At 41.9% G+C, this 19,937-nt stretch overlaps 1 protein-coding gene across 1 annotated transcript; it reads left to right on the top strand.

Annotated features, from left to right (window-relative positions):
• The first annotated feature begins 8,635 nt into the window (after positions 1 to 8,635).
• Positions 8,636 to 11,746, top strand: LOC111552016 (proline-rich protein 20A-like). Its single transcript, XM_023226109.2, has 2 exons — positions 8,636 to 8,686; positions 11,129 to 11,746. The coding sequence occupies exons 1-2, from the start codon at positions 8,636 to 8,638 to the stop codon at positions 11,744 to 11,746; spliced, it is 669 nt and encodes a 222-aa protein (XP_023081877.2).
• The last annotated feature ends 8,191 nt before the right edge of the window (positions 11,747 to 19,937 follow it).

Genomic DNA, 19,937 nt, shown 5'->3' with positions numbered 1-19,937 from the left:
ATTTATAAATAATTAAAAGCATTTTCAACTTTACACGCTTCACTTGCCTCAGAATTTCTGATGACTTAATTGAAGCTCAGAATATTAAACCCCAAATGAAATTGCTCGTGATTTTATTGCACACACTAATTAAACTCCTACCTGAAAATACTTTGAAAAGCATTATCAGGCCAGGTACAGTGGCTCACTCCTGTGATCCCAGCGCTTTTGGAGGCCAAGGCGGGCAAAACGAAGTCAGGAGTTTGAGACCAGCCTGGTCAATAGGGTAAAACTCTGTCTCTACTAAAAACACAAAAAATTAGCCTAGTATGGTGGCAGGCACCTGTAATCTCAGCTACTTGGGAGGCTGAGGCGGGAGAATCGCTTGAACCCAGGAGGCAGAGGTTGTAGTGAGCTGAGACCGTGCCACTGTGCAACAGAGTGAGACTTTGTCTCAAAGAAAAAAAGAAAAGAAAAGCATTATTGATATTTGCAGCCCCTTGTGATAAAAGTTGTAAACTTTAATATATTCAATAAATGTATGTATGTATATAATAAAAATTTAAATATTGTAGTAGAAACTACAGTGTTTATGTTACAAAAGAGATTACATGAACATGTTTTGAGAAGTTACTTGTATATCAAAATTGTTTGCTGACTAATTTCCTACTGATTATTATTACATAATTAAGTTTGTAATCCAACAAGAAAAAAAAGCCTTTTGAAGTCTAGGATTAAATGAGTAAAGAAAGGCGGGAGAATACAGAAGACGTAGAATGGAATAAAAGATCAGACGTCACAAGTGTTTATTTACTCAAAGAATTGCAGGAAAAGCCAAGGCTTTAGAAAGAAATCAAACAATCTAATGAGGTAGTTCAAAAAGATAAATTTCTCAGTTTATAGCATTTGTACAATTAGAAAAGTTGGAAGAAAAGAGAAATGGCAAAACAATATCATACATAAAATATGTGGATAATACAACCAGTTCACAACTTTAAAACGAAGCTAAGAAATGAATGCCTTTGAGATTGAATTTTCATTAGAACATGAAGGGTAGTATTGTCCTCCTGGGCAGCTGTGTAAGAAAGTTCTATAGAAAGTCAAAGGACAAAATACAGAATAGAGATAAACTTTACAGTTCCAAGATGTAGATAATTTGATTTGTGTCAGATTCTCATTATCTTCACATTACTTGGAGCATGGGGATGGCAGAAAAAATGCCCCTTTTAAACTTGAGAAATATTTTTCTATAATTACTTTTCCTAATTCAAAAGGTGACACTACTTTCTGATTTTATTAAGTAGGCATAAATTTACAAAATGACTGAATATGTTTAACATGTTCTGTGGCATGACCTGACCAAATTCCAAGTTCATTTAGAAGTACTTGTGTAGATTTTGTCTGTTGAAAATGTAATGATATATACAGCAATTTAGAAAATATGGTTATAATATATTAGAGAATGAGAAAATACACAGAAAACACCAAAAAGTCATTATAATACAATATCTTCTGTGAATATAGTTTATATAGATTACAATTTCCTGTTCATAAATATGACATATGAAAATAAACTACAAGTCACAAATATAACAAAATAAGCAAGCAAGAAAAGAAGCAAATATAAATGCTTGATTTGTGCATACCACAGATTTTACACAATTTCATTATCATATAAATAGCTCACATATATAATCTTCCATGCATTAATTTTGATAAACGCAACAGTAAAAATTAAGATTAATAGAGTTTTCCTTGAAAGGTTTGCTACAAGTTATATCTACAGCACTTTTCAGCATGGTTATGTTGTGCTCTGAGAAAGTTTGTGTCTATTAGTGATTTACGATATCTGCTTACTGGTGTTTTTATAGACTTCTAAACTGTAAAATTGCTTTTTTATATTCTTAACTTTTGATGCTTAGATTTAGATTTTGGCAAGTTATGAATCTTTACAAATGTGCTGATCTAGAAGAATAAAAGTGTATTGAATGTTAAAAGATACTAATTATAAACACTTAAATACTCATAAATACTACACTAAAGCCTACAGCTACCTAGTTATGCTTTCTTTGTTATCATTAATGCCATTACTCAAATTATTTTTACATTACTAAATTAGTCATTTATTAATTAGGTGAACATTTACCAAACAACTTCCATGATCTGGCCATTGAGTCAGGAAGACAAATATATAAAAACGATAATGCATTTCCAAACTTAGAATATTTACTACCTACTTGCAAAAACTTGTATAAGCAAACATTTGTAATAGACTATTATATATACCACAATAAAAGTAAGTTGGTGGTAGTACAGGAGCATATTAGTAGAATGACTACTAATATAGCCTGGAAACCAGGGAAGACCCTGTCTCTTGATAGATGAGTTAAGGTCAAATTTACTTGGGTGTGGATGGGGGTTTTAGAAAAGAGAAACCATATACACAAGTTCAGATGCTGCAAGACAATATGGTATGTTTCTGAAACTTGAAATAGCTGAGTGTAGAGTATTGAGTGTTAGGGTAAGTTTAACTGGAAATGTGGCTTGGAAGTCTCATGAAGATAAGATTATAAATATTTGTAAGTTCTGGCTATAGATTAAATATTTAGGACAAAAGAGAGAGATATTGAGAAGTTTTAAACAGATAATAAAGCTTTATTATATATGCAATTTGAAGATCATTTGAGAAAATATATTTTGGAGTTACTAAAACCAGACATTATTATTTAAGCTCAATATTGCGAATCTATACAAGAAAACTGTTTTGGGAAAGAGAATGGTTAAATTCAATCAATAATTAAGTTCAACACTAAAAGCAAACCAATTAGATGTGAGGAAACTATATCAATTTCTTAACCGTATAAGATGATACTATTCTATCATAAATTTCTAACTGAGTTTCCTTATAAATGGCTTCTAAAGAAACATTAACAATTGAACTCATTATCTTTCCAAATAAAATAACTGCATTTTGACTTTCCCTCTTCTACCTGTCTTCATCCTTTTCCATGCCACCACCTTAGTAGATGGCTTGAATTTATTTAAATTAAAACTTTAAGGAGCTTTTCTATATAAATTGCAATTCAATTTTCACACTCACGATGTTTAACACATTTCTTTACACAATATTATTTTCCAGTACGGAATTAATATTCAAACTTTCCAAGAAGTACTAGTAATGCCCAACCAGTTTAAACCCATTTAGGTTGTACCATTTTCCTCTAATTCATCTTTCCATACAATGCAGCCTCAACTAAAATCCTTCTTTCAAAATTGTTGTCTCACCAGAACTTCTGTAGAATTGGTATTATATCTTCAATGAATGTTTGGTAGAATTAACCAGTAAAGCCAAGCTTGTGGCAGGGTTCTCTTTTGGAAGTTTGCATAATATTATACTACTTCATGTGTAGAGTTAGGACTACAATGATATGCTTTCAATTCCTTCTCCTTGGGGCTGTGGTTGTTATAGATTTTATTTTTCACATGTTCTAAAACCCACTATATATTACCTATTATTTTTGCTTTTGATAATCAATTATCTTACACATTTATGTTGGGTAGATTGAATGCATGAATATGTGAAAAGTACTGGGAACAATGTCTAGCATATGGCAATGTCCAATAGATGTTAGCTATTGTTAGCTGTTATATGTTTCTGATCTATTCTCATCAACTAATTCACCTATTCCTTTGCCAATACCATACCATTTTGATGGCTAGGAAAGGCTCAACTCACTATTCTTCTTTTTTATGGCTTTTGTCCTCCAAAACTTAATTCTCCATATAAAATTTAAAACATTTCACCACTTTCAAGAAAGAAAAAAAAGCAGCATTTATTTTAACAAATGATATTGGAACAAATTAGATACCCATAATTAAAAATATAAACCTCAAACTTTACTTCACAATCTACACAAAAATTAACAAAAATGGTTTGTTAACCTATAGGTAAAAGCAAAAACTGTAAAACTTCTAGAAGAAAATGATGCAAAACTCTTCATGACTTTGGAGATTATGAAACCCCAATAAGGATGACAATATACAAATAAACATGTAGCATCCTGTGGTGCCAGGGAGCAAGGAGCAGCTGCAAACCAACCCAAACGAAAAGCCACAGTAATGGGGGGTGACAAAAGGACACAGAAGCTAACTAGAGGAGCTCCAAGTGGCCAAAGCTGGAAACTTTGAGTAACAAAGTAATTAACTAAATAATTAATAATGAAATATTTAAGTAAAATATGTAATGAAATAATTAGCTAAATTTTTAAATGGTTCATCTCCTGAAGTATTGGATTATAAACCAAAGTATACAATAGATGTCCATAAGTCCATACTGATATAAATAAATGATTTAATAAATAAACACATGGGGAAGAACAGGCAAATCCTCCACACAGGAGAACTCCAAATAATTGAGGTAGCTATTCACCTGCAAGGAGATAAAGCATAACTTCCCTTTTTTAAAGTATGGGCTATAGGTAGTGACTTGCAAAAAGTACAGTAGAGAAGGAGGTGGGAAAATCACTTTATGGTGGAGAAACCTAATCAACGCTACCCCAGCCAGGTGACCAGGATTAATACCAGCAGTGATAAGCCATGTTGATGGTGTGTGCTCTAGACAGGATGGGATGGGAATGGCACTTTCCCTCTGCAATCTTCCTTACAAAAACATATAATTCCTGTCAGATCATAAGAAATACATCAGAAGAATTTCAGGAGGGGACATCCTACAATATATCTGACCAGTATTCAAAGTGTCAAGGTCATCAAAAACAAGGCAAGCGTGAGAAACTGTCACAGCCAAGAGGAGCCATGACGAATTGTAATTGTAATGTGGTACCCTGGATGGGGTCTTGGGACAGAAAAGGTATGTGAGGGCAAAACCAAAGAAATTGGGACCAAACATAGACTTTAATTAATAATGATGTATTATATTGATTAATATATCAACAATTATTAATGCCATAATAATTATGACAAATGTATCGCAGTGTAAGATTTTAGGAACAGGGTAAATTTAGGGCAGATGAGAGCTTTCTGTATTTTCTCCAACTTTTCTGCGAGTCTGGAACTACTCTAAAATAAAAACACTTATTTTTAAAAATCTATTAAGCACATCATTAGTCATCAAGCAAAGGCAAGTTAGAGCCTCAATGAGACACCACTCCATAGACATCAGAGTGCCTTAGAGAAAATGAATCAACAACACCAAGAGTTGACAGGAAATGTGGAGCACCTAAAACCCTCATACATTTCAGGAAGGAATGTAAAATCCCACAATCAATTTGGAAAGCAATTTGATAACTTTTTAAAAATCTAAAAAAAACTCTTGATATTTGACCCAAAAATTTCACTTGTAGATATTTACCCAAGTAAAATGAAAGCATATGTGTATGCGAAGTCTTGTACATGAGTGTTCTTAGCAGTTTTATTCACAATAGCCCCAAACTGGAAACAACCCAATCTGTGTCTGTCAGCTGGTAGTGACTGGATAAACAAACCGTGGTTTATCTGTGGAATGGAACACCACTCAGCAATGAAAATGAATGAATGACTCATGCATTCTGTAACATAGATAGACCTCAGCAATATTTTATCAAGCAAGAGAAACCCAGCAGAAAAGAGGACATACTGTATTCTTCCATTTATATGAAATTCTAGAACAGGCAAAAATAATCTGTAGAGATAAGAAGCGGATCAGTGGTTTCCTGGGGCAGAGAATGGGAGAAGGGGGCTGATGGCAAAGGGACACAAGGAAACTGTCCCAGTGATGAAATTATTCTTATGTTAATTGAGGAGGTGGTTACCCATGTCTGCATGTCTACATGTTTATCAAACTCACCCTATTGTGTGTTTCAAATGGATGCATTTTAGTATGTGTAAATTGTACCTTAAAAAAGTTGAATTTTTTTTAAAAAACAAAAGCAACAACAAAAATAAAAAAAATATTGAGAATCTAACTGGAATTGTATTATTTATACACCGTTTGTTGTTGTTGTGTGTGTGTGTGTGTTTTTTTTTTTTTTTTTTTTTTTGAGACAAGGTGTCACTCTGTCCCAGACTGGAATGCAGCCATACAATCTCGGTTCACCGCAGTCTTGATTTATCAGGCTCAAGCAAGTCTCCCATCTCAGCTTTCCTAGCGACTGGGACCACAGGCAGGCACCACCCACAAGGGTGATTTTTTTGCTGTATGTTTGTTTGTTTTTGTAGAGATGGGGTCTTGCTATGTAGCCCGGGCTGGTCTCAAACTCCTGTGCTGAAGTGATCCTCTCACCTCCATCTCCCAAAGTGCTGGGATTACAGACATGAGCCACCATGCCTGGCCAGAATTTTTTAAACAACACGATGGGAGTAGAGTGTGGTGGTTTATGCCTGTAATCCCAATGATTTGGGAGGCTGAGGCGGGAGAATTGCTGGAGGCCAGGAGTTTGAGATTAGCCCCAGCAACATACCAAAACCTAAACTCCACAAAAAATAAAAGCAAAAATAATAATAATTAGCCGGGCATGGTGGCTTGAGCCTGTGGTCCCAGCTACTCGTGAGGTTGAGCGGGAAGGATCACTCGAGCTCAGGAGTCACAAACAAGCCTGGGCACATAGTGAAATCTCATCTCTACAAAAAATACAAAAATTAGCCCAGTGTGGTGGCACGCATCTATACTCCAGCTACTGGGGAGGTTGAGACAAGAGAATCGCTTGAACCGATTCTCCTGTCTCAGCCTCCCAAGTAGTTGCAGTGAGCCATGATTACACCACTGCACTCCATCCTGGGCTACAGAGCGAGAACCTCTCTGTCTAAAGAACAAGCATGCAAACCAACAAACTGACCCACTGTGGGTTCCCCTCCGGTGTCCTGGTGTGTTTCCTGCTGTCTTCCTCTGCCCGTGTGTGCACCCACAGCAATAAACGCCAGTGGTGACTGTCTCACAAGCATCTCCAGCCCCATCGCCATCTCTCTGAGCTCGACTGTTTTTACAAAAGGCCACTTGACATCCTCACTTGGCAGCTCAAAAGCTCCTTCAACCCAGTGTGCACAAGCCAAACACTGTATCTTCCCATTCAGAGCAGGTTCTTTGTCCACCTCTGTCTGAATGAACGGGCTGCCAAGACTGCAGTCTCGTCTCCAAGGGTTGTCCACACTCGGTCTCGCTTTCCCTTGAAATTTCTCTCCCTCCAGGGACCTTTCTTCTCCTCTGCCTCCCACAGTCCCAGTCTAATAGGACCATGTGCCCAACCCCAAGGTCTGCAATAGCCTTCTTGCGTTTCCTGAGTTATTCCGTGGACCCTGGGTTGGCTCTCCTTCACAGTTAGGCTGGTCAATTTTGAAATGTTAACCCACTGCAGGACACCGTTCCGTGGTTTTCCACTGCATTGGAACAAGAACAGCTCCTGCGTGGCCCCTTCCTCCACCTGGCACCACCTCTGGGTCTGATCCTGGCCTCCCCTCCATTTCCAGAACGGGCCGGGTTCCCTTCCAATCCGGGTCTCAGCACAATTTCTTCGCTCCGCTGTCTCTCTCCCTGCCTCTCCCAACCCGGTTCAGGTTGACTAATTTCAAATTTTATATTCCAGATTTCAGCCCAAATATCCCCCTTTTGGATGCTTTCCTTGATCATGCTCAGATCTAATCTAATCAGATCTTCCTATTAGCCAGTTTCAGGGCACCACACCTCCCTTTTGCTGACACACAAATGCAATTGTGTATTTTTTCCCAATTATTAGATTAATCAATCAACCATTGATGTCTATAAATGGCGGCATCTCAGCAAGGCCCCATTTGACAGGCAGGGGACTGACCCAATGTACGTTCCAAGCCCAGCCAGGCCCGCCCCAGCCAGCCCCCCTCTGACCACGCCTGTCCCTTACGTGACTGTCTTGCTGCGGTATAAGAGGAACCGCGCTAGGCCTCGAGCAGTCGGCTTTCTGCGGGGCTCTGAGCCAGAACCTGCTGCGCGCTCCCTCCTCCCTCCTCCCTCCTGCCTGCCTGCCTGTCTGCCTAGGGGAGGACGACCTCAGAGCTACAGCAGTGAACCTGTGGCTGTAGCTCCTCGGGCCTCTCTTCGTCGAAGAGTCTCCAAATTTTCAGATCTCCGGAGCCAGGTGTAGGAAGATCAGGTGTGTGTCTGGGTGTCCCTGAGGGGTGGATAGAGCTTGGATGGGTGCAATTGGGGACAGAATCCTCGTTCCCCTAGAAAGGCAACAGCCACCCCCCTGCCTTGTCACCCCTGTCTTCCTAAATCCATTCTCTGTCTCCAATTTCCTTTCCTCTTCCCCTGAGGAGGAATCATTCCTCCAGGAGGCCTACTTCAGTCTCCCCACTCCCAGCTTTGCCTGTAGGAACTGTGATAAATTAAAGCACCTCTAGGCCCATCCCTGCTGGCTACTAGCTTCCCCTCGGAAACACTTTACGGTGTGCAAGTCTCCCACAACCACAGTCCCCCACCCTAATCCCCACCTTCACATGGTCCTCTTGGGTGGCCCCATGGGATCAGTTGGTGCCCAGGCAGCCAAGTGCTCGGAGGCTTGCAGGCATTGGACGCCCTGGATGAGGGTGTGTGGTGCGGGTCTACATAGCTGCCTGGCAATTGGGAAACGAGGCTGTGGTTTAACTCTACTGATGTGTTTTTCTCCCCACCCCCTCCCGCAGATTCCTCATGGAGGAACCAAGGCGTTCAAAGCGACTGTGCTACATGGCCCCTAATCAAGGTATATCAAACACCTGTCATTCTCTTTTTCATTTTTTTCTGGATTTTGCTTTACCTTTGGTATTGACTTATAGAACTTAGAGGGACGAATGTGGCAAGTTATGAAATGCAGCAGCTCCTGCTCCTTCTCGGTCTCCCACACCTTTGGGAAGACCACCTCCATCTGTGTAGCCAATTCTTTCAGCATTCCCTCTCATTCGTTAAACAACATGCCTACACTACTGCTATTTCTTTTTCCTTTTAGAGTTTAATTATAGTCTTCCCTCTAGGGTAGAGGAATATTTAGCTGTAGTTTACACATTGCCACCGCCACCACCAATCACCCAAGCACCATGCCACACACAGCCCAGGACACACACCCTCTGTCCCTCCCCCCCTGCCCAGGAACGGAGAGAATATTAGGAGGATTACTTTCCACTTCTTGCATAACTTGAATTTTCCAGGACTTAATTCTTACCTTGGGTTATTATGTGCTTTCTTATCACTGGTTCATTCCCCAGTTTTTCCCCAATTGTTTAAATTCAAACTCAAGCGTTCTCTGTTTCACTTTCTCATAGCCTGCTTCAACCTGGGCTGGTTACTATAAGTCAGCTTCCAGCTTCCACATCATCTGGGAAATTCCTTTCCCTCTTTTGAATTGTATCCCATACCAAATCTGGTCTTTTTTTTTTTTTTTCCCCCCTTGTTTTACTGTTTCTCTGTAGTGGAGTAAGTCCTCACGCTACATCTTCATCTATGATAAACCAGTATTTCCACCTTGTTCTTTTCTGCGGGAACTGGAATTTTACGGCTATTGCCACATTCTTCTCCAAAACATTACCCTTCATACACTGAGTGTCCTAAACCTTTTAATCTTGTCTAGTTTGATAGATGCATAACAATAAAGCATCCATTGAAAAGAAATTATTTAAGATCTTTCTTGTCTGAAACATCTTCATTCTACCCTCCTTGATTCTTTTTTTTTTTTTTTTTTTTTGAGATGGAGTCTTGCTCTGTCGCGCAGGCTGGAGTGCAGTGGCCAGATCTCAGCTCACTGCAAGCTCCACCTCCCGGGTTTACGATATTCTCCTGCCTCAGTCCCTCGAGTAGCTGGGACTACAGGCGCCTGCCACCTCACCCAGCTAGTTTTTTTGTGTGTGTATTTTTTAGTAGAAACGGGGTTTCACTGTGTTAGCCAGGATGGTCTCGGTCTCCTGACCTTGTGATCCGCCCGTCTCGGCCTCCCAAAGTGCTAGGATTACAGGCTTGAGCCACTGCGCCCGGCCCCTCCCTGATTCTTAAGTGAAACTTTGGTTGGATATGAAATTTTAGGTGGGAAATCCATTTCCCTTGAAATTTTGAAGACATTTTCTGTTATTTTCTAGATTTAACTGCTGCTTTTGAGATGTCTGATTTTTGAGACATGTTGAATCCTAGCCCTTTCCATGTGACTTTTCCTTTCTTTCTATTTCTCCCTCTCTCTGGAATCTTTTAGAATCTTCTCTTGGAAATTTTATGGTGATATGTCTCACTGACAATATGCCTCTAATTTTCTTATGTTTTATCCTTCTTTCCATTGTTTTAGATTTTTGCTTTCTTTTCTGGGAGATCTTCTCAACTTCATTCTCAAATGTCCATGGAGATTTTTGTTTCTTCTCTCATGATTTTAATTTCAAAAAACCCTATTGTCTCCGAGTATTCATTTTTAAAAGTATCCTATAATTAACTTATGGGTAAAATTCCTTCTATATCTCTAGGGATATTAATGATAGATATTTTTGGAAAGCCTCATTTGTGCCATAAACTATTTTCTCCAAGATGGCTTAGTCTTACTCCTCCAGCAAGACTTTTTGATTATCTCCTTTCCAACACATGTTAAGATGCTTGCTTGAACTAGATACTAATTTAAACATTTCACCTTGTAACTCAGTTCTTGTAAGGACCTAGGGGTCCGCCTGTTATTATACCAGTTTATGAAAAGGGGAACCAATGCCGAGGTACATTAAGCTGCCTGGGAATACAGCCCAGGCATTCTGGATCCAGACCCACCTCCTTTGTGACACCCTTCAACACCCAACTGGTCGCTCATTAGCATCATTCATTTTTTGGTGTTCTGTTTGTCTCTCCTACTGAAGTTGAACCTCAGTGAGGGCAGGAAACATGCCATATTTATTTCAATTCAATTTCTCTAGGGAACTGTAGATTCATTTATTCATTAGCAAAATCGAGATCATAATATCCGACTGACGAGGTTGTTGCAAGGACTTGCAATGGAAAGCTCATGGAAAGTGCTGTAGGCCCTTGGCAGACAGAACTCCTGAGGGCTCACCTTGCAGGCCTCTCTTGACGCTGTGTTCCCAGGGGTTCCCCAGAACGCTCCCTGAACCACTCCCCTCGTCTTCCTTCCCCTAAGGCTTCCTGGGCAGCCCATGCCCACTCTGCTCACACTCTGCTTCTCTTTTTGCCTCAGGTGGGCATCCTACAGAGCCAGGCTGCTCTGTTGTGGACCCTGAAGACTCCTCAGAAGTAGATGGGCCCGCAGAGCCAGCCCAACCCTCAAAACCCATTGCCTACGTGAAACCCTTGAGACGGGAGCCCCCAGCTCGCACAGAGTCGGCTCCTCCTGCAGAGAGAGGTCGGCGGCGGGGAGGAAGCCAGCGGGCAGGGAGAGGGCGAGGCCGTGGCAGAGGGCGTGGGCCCCGCAGGGACGCTGGCCAGAGACAGGGGGCAGAACGCTTGCTGGGACCAGACATGCACATCCAACTGCACCACTCTGGAGAGCCAGGTCACCCGGGGGAACCGGAAATCAGGGAGACCTCAGCCTTCTCTTTTCGTGAAACAGCTCCTGTGCCTAGAACTGTGGAAGGCCCAGGACCCGAAGTGGCCCAGCCTGAGGTGGGGCATCAGGAGCCGCCCCCTGTCTTTGGCCCTGAAGCTGTTGCCCGGGAACCCATGTTGACCCTCTATCCCTGCATCGGGTTTAGGGCTCTGGGTGGCTCAGATGTTTTACAGGTCATTCAAACCCCCAGTGGCACCTATGTGCAAGGGGTCCCAGTGTTTGTCGCCGACATTGCATACTGACGTTTATCTGTCACCCACATTGTTCCCCAGCCTCCCTTTCTTCCACCTGGACTTTCCCCCACCCCCAAAATCCAGCCCCATTTCGGCTCCAGTCCTCCCCTCGGGAACCCTCACTCTGTGTTGTCAGGATGGAGCCTCCACGCACTCCTCCGGGGACCTTGACTGTAGTCCGTCTGCTTCCCATGCCCCTCTGGTCCTTGCTTTGTACTTTCTCAAAGTTGCCCATGCATGGAGTTCCTCAATGCTTTTTAAAATAAGCCAGCAGCTCCCCTCATCTTACTGTGCTTATATTAAAAGCCAATAGAGATATTTGGGATGAAAAACAAGGTTGTCGGAATCCAAAGTTATGTTGATGGTTTGAATCACAGAATAGATAGGACTGAGGAAAATATCAGTAAAAACTAGATGTTTAGGCAAGAGAGAGATGGACAGAGGTCATCTAACATGGAGCTCTCCCGGGAGAGCCGGAACATTTGTATGACAGCAAAATACAAGGAAATCATGGCTAATGATTTCTCCCTGTGGAAGACATATATGAATCCTGAGCAGAATACAAGAATAACAACCATTGAGAGTATGAAGTATGGTGAAGAGAACGTTCCAAAAGCTGCCTGAGAGCTGAGACCTACAAGGAAAGCAGAATTAGGGTGATGTTGGACTTTGCCTGGCAGCATGGACGACTGTGGAAAGCAATGGTGCAATATCCTCGCAGCTTTGAGATGGAAATCACTCTGAATCTAGTGTTCTATGAGCAATCAAAGAAATTGTTGGAGAGAGAAGGAGGCAGGCAGTGTCAGCTCAAGGGCAAGGCCACATGAAAGCAGAAATGACATACAGAAAAAGGAGGAAAAGGCAGAATCCTACTCAGACTGGACCTGAAGGCTGTGCTTCCCCTGAAGTTAGAGTACACAACTTATAATGTGCAAGCTGCTAAACTCCCTTATTGTACAAGGTGATTTGAAAGGAGATGTTATGTACAGTGAAAGTATAAGTCATGTTTTTCAGCCAGGAAAAAGACAAGCCAGTCAACCTGGAAGAAGTGGGATGCAACAAGAGTCAGTAAGCAAGGAAATTAGGAAACTGTATTATTAAGTCTAGATAAGTATGATTCTGGAAGAAACATGGATGACCTAGAGTTAAAATCCCAGAAGACTTTGACATAGACATGTGGGGCATGAGAAAATTCAGAAGGAGCTAGAAGTTACTGAAGTTCTTGTCTAGAGCCAGGAAATGATATAGTGGCTGAATATAACAGCAATGAAACTCTAGACTCTGACACATTTTTAAGTCTCAATGTAGGTATCCATTGGGAACCACTAAATGAATTGGAATAGAATGTAAAATTTCAAACAGATTGAGGAAAAAGGGGATCAAAGAACATTTGATGAATCAAACAAAAGGTGTGTGTGTGGGGAGGGGTTGGGTTTAACAGAAACAAGGAGAGTGCGTGACTCACTGAAAATGCTAAATAAGGAATCAATAAATTGATGACAGTGCCCTTGGCTTCTTCCTGGCTTTAATGGGAATATTTTAAATGTTTCACCATTAACCAAGATGTTTGCTGTAAGTTTCTCATAGATGTTTAAGTTGGGGTGGTTCCCATCTTTTCAAGTTTGATAAAAGGTGTATTGTGAATTGGATTTTTTATTTTATTAATTAGGTTTTTATTAGCTGATTTTCACTCATTTGTATAATGTCCAACTAAAATAAAGATAACCTTTTACATCAAGGATTTTTTTTATTGTGTATTCAATCCTTTTAAATAAACCCTTCTGTTAGGCTTATTTTATACTACAGTCCTTTTACTAAAATTTCACAAATTCCAAATATAAAATGTGTTTACTAAAACCAGGAAAAAAGGTAGAAAAATAATGTCTACCATCTCTGTTCTCCTTTCCTATTGTATCTTTCCCCAGAATCACACAATCTGTACAAACAAAAGTGTACATTAAGAGCATCATTTGTGGCTTGATTTCACAAACACCCGGCATGCCATCTGCCAGGGGTCATGTTGAAGTGGCTATAGGGTCCAAGCAGGTAATGCAGGTGTGGTCAGGATCAACACCTCTGTGGAGACCATGCCTCTCCAAAAAAGGCATAGGTGACTTCGTATTGAACCATGGCATGGACCACAATGAATACTGTGTAGTGGGAGCTGCTTCTTGGCTTGCCACTGGGGTCTGTCACCCCAAAGCCAAAGAACCCTTGCAGTCATCCTACACACATGTGCCACTATCTTCTTGCTGATATCTGTCTGAAAGAGGGACAGGCTTTAGGTTTTGCAGGTGATGGTCTGCTGATAGGCTGCTTCCAGGATGTTTCTACCACCAGAATACTTCATCGAACATTTGTACATGGAGTAAGACAGGGTCTCATTCAGTCACCCAGGCTGGAGTGCAGTGGTGCAGCTCACTGCAGCCTGTACCTCCTGAGCTCAGGCGGTCTTCCCACATCAGCCTGCTAAGAAGCTGGTACTACAGGCAGGGACCAAGACCCTTTGGTCATTTCTCTTGGTTTGTTTATTTATTTATGTAGAAACAGATTCTCATTCTTTCACCCAGGCTGAAGTGCAGTGGCTTCAGCTTACTGAAACCTCTGCTCCGCGAGTTTCAGCGATTCTCATTCCTCAGCCGCCCAAGTAGTTGAGACCACGGTCTTGTGCCACCATGCCTGGCTAATTCTGTATTTTTAGTGGAGACTAATAATACCCAACCAGTTTAAAGCCATTTAGGTTGTACCTTTTTCCTCTAATTCATCTTTTCATACAATGCAGCCTCAGACAAACCTCTTCTTTCAGAATAGTTGTCCCACCAGAATTTCCATAGAATTGGTATTATTTCTTCAATGAATATTTGGTAGAATTAACCAGTAAAGCCATGCCTGTGGCAGCGTTCTGTTTTGGAAGATTGCATAATACTATACTACTTCATATATAGTGTAAGGACAACAAGGATATGCTTTCAGTTTCTCTCTCCTTGCGGCTTTGGTTGTTATAGATTTTATTTTTCATAAGTTCTAAAACCCACTATATATTACTTACTGTATTTGCTTTAGACAATTATCTTACATACTAATGTTGGGAGGATTGAATGCATGAAGATGTGAAAAGTACTGAAAACTGCTTAGTACAAGGCAGTGTCCAATAGATGTCCGCTATTGTTAGCTGATACGTTTCTGATCTATTTTCATCAACTAATTCACCTACTCTTTTGCCAATACCATACCATTTTCATAGCTGGAAAGGCTCAAATCACTATTCCTTTTTGTGGCTTTTTTTCCTCTAAAAATTAATTCTCCATATAAATTTTAAAACATTTAAACCACTTTCAAGAAAGAAAAAAAAAAAGCAGCTTTCATTTTAACAAATGATGTTGAAACAAATTGGATACCCATAATTGAAAATATAAATGTCAACCTTTACTTCGCAATCTACACAAAAATGAACAAACATGATTTGTTAACCTATAGGTAAAAGCAAAAACTGTAAAACTTCTAGAAGAAAATATTGCAAAACTCTTCATGACTTTGGAGTAGGCAAAGATTCCTTAGATGAGACACAAAAAACATGAATTGTACAAGAAAGCATTGATGCATTTTATGCAATGGGCACTGTGATTTGCCACCAGACCCTTCTTCAGAAATAAAATATTTGTGATCTCTAGCTGTGAGAATTGCCACCACTAAACAGCCCTCAGATCTTGCAGATGGATGCTAAGAGACTGCCTTGGCTGAAGACACTCCCCGTCCTTACCCACAGGCACACCCATCCACCAGGAAGCTTGCATCCAGCGATGTTCATTGGGGACATTAAAGCCTGGCCCTGTTGCCACAACTCAGAACAGCTCTAGTAGGTCACTTTACTGTCAGAACATCCCATGGGGTCCAGGGAGGCACAGTATTGAGAATGTGTGGTCCTGTTTCTTTCCCTCCCACATCCCTAAAAGGCGCACCTCATACTCTAATTTCCATCTCAGTGTTGGTTTCCTGGGAATTCCAGCTTGAGACACTGGGCTTATTAAAATTAAAATCTGTTCTTTGAAAGACAATGTGAAGAAAATGAAAAGGCAAGCCATAAACAGGTAAAATACATTCAAAATACATATATTAATCAAAGACCTGTATCTATAATGCACAAAGAACTCTTACAACTCAATAATAGAAAGTCAACCCAATAAGGGCCAGACACAGTGGCTCAAGTCTATAATCTCAGCACTTTGGGAGGCCAAGGTGGGCAGATCGCCTGAGGTCAGAAGTTCAAGATGAGCCTGGCCAACATGGCAAAATCCTGTCTCTAATAAAAATATAAAAGTTAGCCAGGCATGGTGGTGGGCTCCTGTTGTCTTGGCTACTCAGGAGGCTGAGGCAGGAGAATTGTTTGAACCCAGGAGACAGAGGTTTCAGTGAGCCAACATTGCACCATTGCAGTGACCCGAGATAGTGCTATTGAACTCCAGCCTGGGTGACAGAAGCAAAACTTTGACTCAAAAAAAAAAAAAAAAAAAAAAGTCAACTCAATAAAAAAAGTAAAAGTTTAGAACAGAAACTTCACAAAAGTATCTATGGGTGTGGTCAGTGGGCACATGAAACTCCAATAAGGATGAGAATATGCAAATAAACATGGAGAATCCTATGGTGCCAGGGAGCAAGGTGCAGCCCAAAATGAAACCAAACCAAAAGCCACAGTGATGGGGGGTGACAAAAGGACACAGAAGTCAACTAAAGAGGCTCCCAGTGGTCAAAGCTGGAAACTTTGAATAACAAAATAATTAACTAAATATTTAATAATTAAATATTTAAGTAAAATATTTAACAAAATAATTAGTTAAATTATTAAATAATTCATCCCCTGAAGTATTAGATTATAAACCAAAGTATACAATAGATGTCCATAAGTCCATGCTGATATAAAAAAATGATTAAATAAATAAACACATGGGGAAGATTAGGAAAATCCTCCACACGGGAGAACTCCAAATAATTTAGGTAGCTATTCCCCTGCAATGAGTAAAGCATAACTTCCCTTTTTAAAAGTATAGACTATTGGTAGTGACTTCCAAAAAGTACAGTAGAGAAGGGGGTGGGAAAATCACTTTATGGTGGAGAAACCTAATCAACACTGCCCCAGCCAGGTGACAGGGACTAATACCAGCAGTGATAAGCCATGTTGATGCTGTGCACTCTAGATGGGGTGGGATGGGAATGGCACTTTCCCTCTGCAATCTTCCTTACAAAAACGTAGAATTCCAGTAAGATCATAAGGAATACATCAGAAAAACTTCAGGAGATGACATCCTACAATATATCTGACCAGTATTCAAAGTGTCAAGGTCATCAAAAACAAGGCAAGTGTGAGAAACTGTTGCAGCCAAGAGGAGCCACCACTAATTGTAAGTTGGTACCTTGGATGGGGTCCTGGTACAGAACAGGTATGTTAAGTCAAACTCAAGGAAATCAGGACCAAACGTAGACTTTAGTTCCTAATGATGTATTATATTGATTAATGTATCAATAATTATTATTGCCACAATAATTATGACAGATGTACCACACCGTAAGATTCTAGGAACAGGCTAAATTTAGGGCAGATGAGGACTTTCTGTGTTTTCTCCAACTTTTCTGTGAGTCTGAAACTATCCTAAAAAATAAAAAATAAACAGTTTAAAAAATCTATTAAGCACATCATTACTCATCAAGGAAAGGCAAGTTAGAACCTCAATGAGAGTGGCTTAGAGAAAAAGAATCAGAAAGATTTTTTTTTTTTTTTGTAGAGATGGGGTCTTGCTATGTAGCCAGGGCTGGTCTCAAACTCCTGTGCTGAAGTGATTGTCTCACCTTCATCTCCCAAATTTCTGGGATTACAGACATGAGCCACCATGCCTGGCTAGAATTTTTTAAACAGCACTATGGGAGCTGGGTGTGGTGGCTTATGCCTGTAATCCCACTGATTTGGGAGGCCGAGGCGGGAGAATTGCTTGAGACCAGGAGTTTGAGATTAGCTTGAGCAATATAGTAAAACCTAAACTCTACCAAAAATAAAAACAAAAATAATGATAATTAGCCGGGCATGGTGGCTTATGCCTGTGGTCCCAGCTACTCGTGAGGTTGAGCGGGAAGGATCGCTTGAGCTCAGGAGTTCCAGACTAGCCTGGGCACATACCTAAACCTCATCTCTACAAAAAATACAAAAATTATCCTGGTGTGGTGGCGCACACCTGTAGTCCAGCTACTCTGGAGGCTGAGACAGGAGAATCACTGTCTCCTGTCTCCACCTCCCAAGTAGCCGCGGTGAGCCAAGATCACGCCACTGCACTCCAGGCTGGGCTACAGAGCAAGAACCCCTCTCTCTAAAAAACAAGCATGCAAACCAACCAACTAACCCACCGTGGTTTCCCCTCCAGCGTGCAGGTGTGTTTCCTGCTGTCTTCCTCCGCCCGTGTGTGCACCCACAGCAATAAACGCCAGTGGTGTGTGTCTCACACGCATCTCCAGCCCCGTCGCCATCTCTCTGAGCTCGACTGTTTTTACAAAAGGCCACTTGACATCCTCACTTGGCAGCTCAAAAGCTCCTTCAACCCAATGTGCGCAAGTCAAGCTCCCTATCTTCCGATTCAGAGCAGGTTCTTGGTCCACCTCTGTCTGAATGAACGGGCCACCAAGACTGCAGTCTCTTCTCCAAGGGCTGTCCACACTCGGTCTCGCATTTTCTTGTAAATTTCTCTCCCATCAAGGAAGTTTCTCCTCCTATGCCTCCCACAGTCCTAGTCTAATAGAACCTTGTGCTCAACCCCGAGGGCTGCAACAGCCTTCGTGCCTCTCCTGAGTTATTCTGTGGACCCGGGGTTGGCTCTCCTTCACAGCCAGGCTGGTCGTTTTGGAAATGCTAACTCGCCGCAGGACACCGTTCCATGGTTTTCTGCTGCCTTGGAACAAGACCAGCTCCTGCGTGGCCCTTGCCTCCACCTGACACCACCACTGGACCTGGCCCTGGTCTCTGCTCCATTCCCAGTATGGAGCAGGCTCCCTTCCAGTCCAGACCTCAGCACACTTTCTTCACTCCACTGCCTCTCTCCCTGCTTCTCCCAACCCGGTTCAGGTTGACTAATTTCAAATTTTATATTCCAGATTTCAGCCCAAATTTCCCCACTTTGGGTGCTTTCCTTGACCATGCTCAGATCTAATCTAATCACATCTTCCTATTAGCCAGTTTCAGGGCACCACACCTCCCTTTTAGTGGCAAATGTAATTATGCATTTTTTTCTCAATGATTAGATTTATCAATCAACCACTAACGTCTGTAAATGGCGGCATGTCAGCAGGGCCCCATTTGACAGGCATAGGACTGGCCCAATGTAAATTCCAAGCCCAGCCAGGCCCTCCCCAGCCGGCCCTGCTCTGACCACGCCTGTCTCTTGCGTGTTGCCTTACTGCCATATAAAAGCGACCGCGCTGGGCCTCGAGCAGTCGACTTTCTGCTGGGCTCCGAGCTAGAACCTGCTGCGCGCTCCCTCCTGCCTGCCTGCCTGCCTGCCTGACTAGGGGAGGACGAGTTCAGAGCTACAGCCGTGAACCTGTGGACACCTCCAGCTCCTTTGGCCTCTCTTCATCGAAGTCTCCTAATTTTAAGAACTCCGGGGCGAGCTGTAGGAAGGTCAGGTGTGTGTGTGGGTGTCCCTGAGGGGTGAATAGGGCTTGGATGGGTGCAGTTGGGGACAGAATCCTCATTCCCCTAGAAAGGCCACAGCCACACCCTGCCTTCTTACCCCTGTCTTCCTAAATCCGTTCTCTGTCCCCACCTTCCTTCCTTCTTCCCCCGAGGAGGAATCATTCCTCCAGGAGGCCTGCTTTAGTCTCCCCACTCCCAGCTTTGCCCGTAGAAACTGGGATAAATTGAACCTCCTGTAGGCCAATCCCTGCTGGCTACTAGCGTCCCCTCGGAAACACATTAAGTTATGCAAGTCTCCCACAACCACAGCCCCCGACCCCAATCCCCACCTTCACACGGTCCTCTTGGGTGGCACCGTGGGCTCGGTCGGTGCCCAAATAGCCAAGCGCTCGGAGGCCTGTGGGCATTGGAGGCCCTGGAGGAGGGTGTGTGGTGGGGGTCTGCATAGCTGCCTGACGCTCAGGAAATGAGGCTGTGGTTTAACTCTACTGACGTGTTTTTCTCCCCACCCCCTCCCGCAGATTCCTC

The sequence above is a fragment of the Piliocolobus tephrosceles genome, chromosome X (assembly GCF_002776525.5).
Source record: "Piliocolobus tephrosceles isolate RC106 chromosome X, ASM277652v3, whole genome shotgun sequence".
NCBI classification, from domain to species: Eukaryota; Metazoa; Chordata; class Mammalia; order Primates; family Cercopithecidae; genus Piliocolobus; species Piliocolobus tephrosceles.
This window is presented reverse-complemented; position numbering and strand designations above follow the sequence as displayed.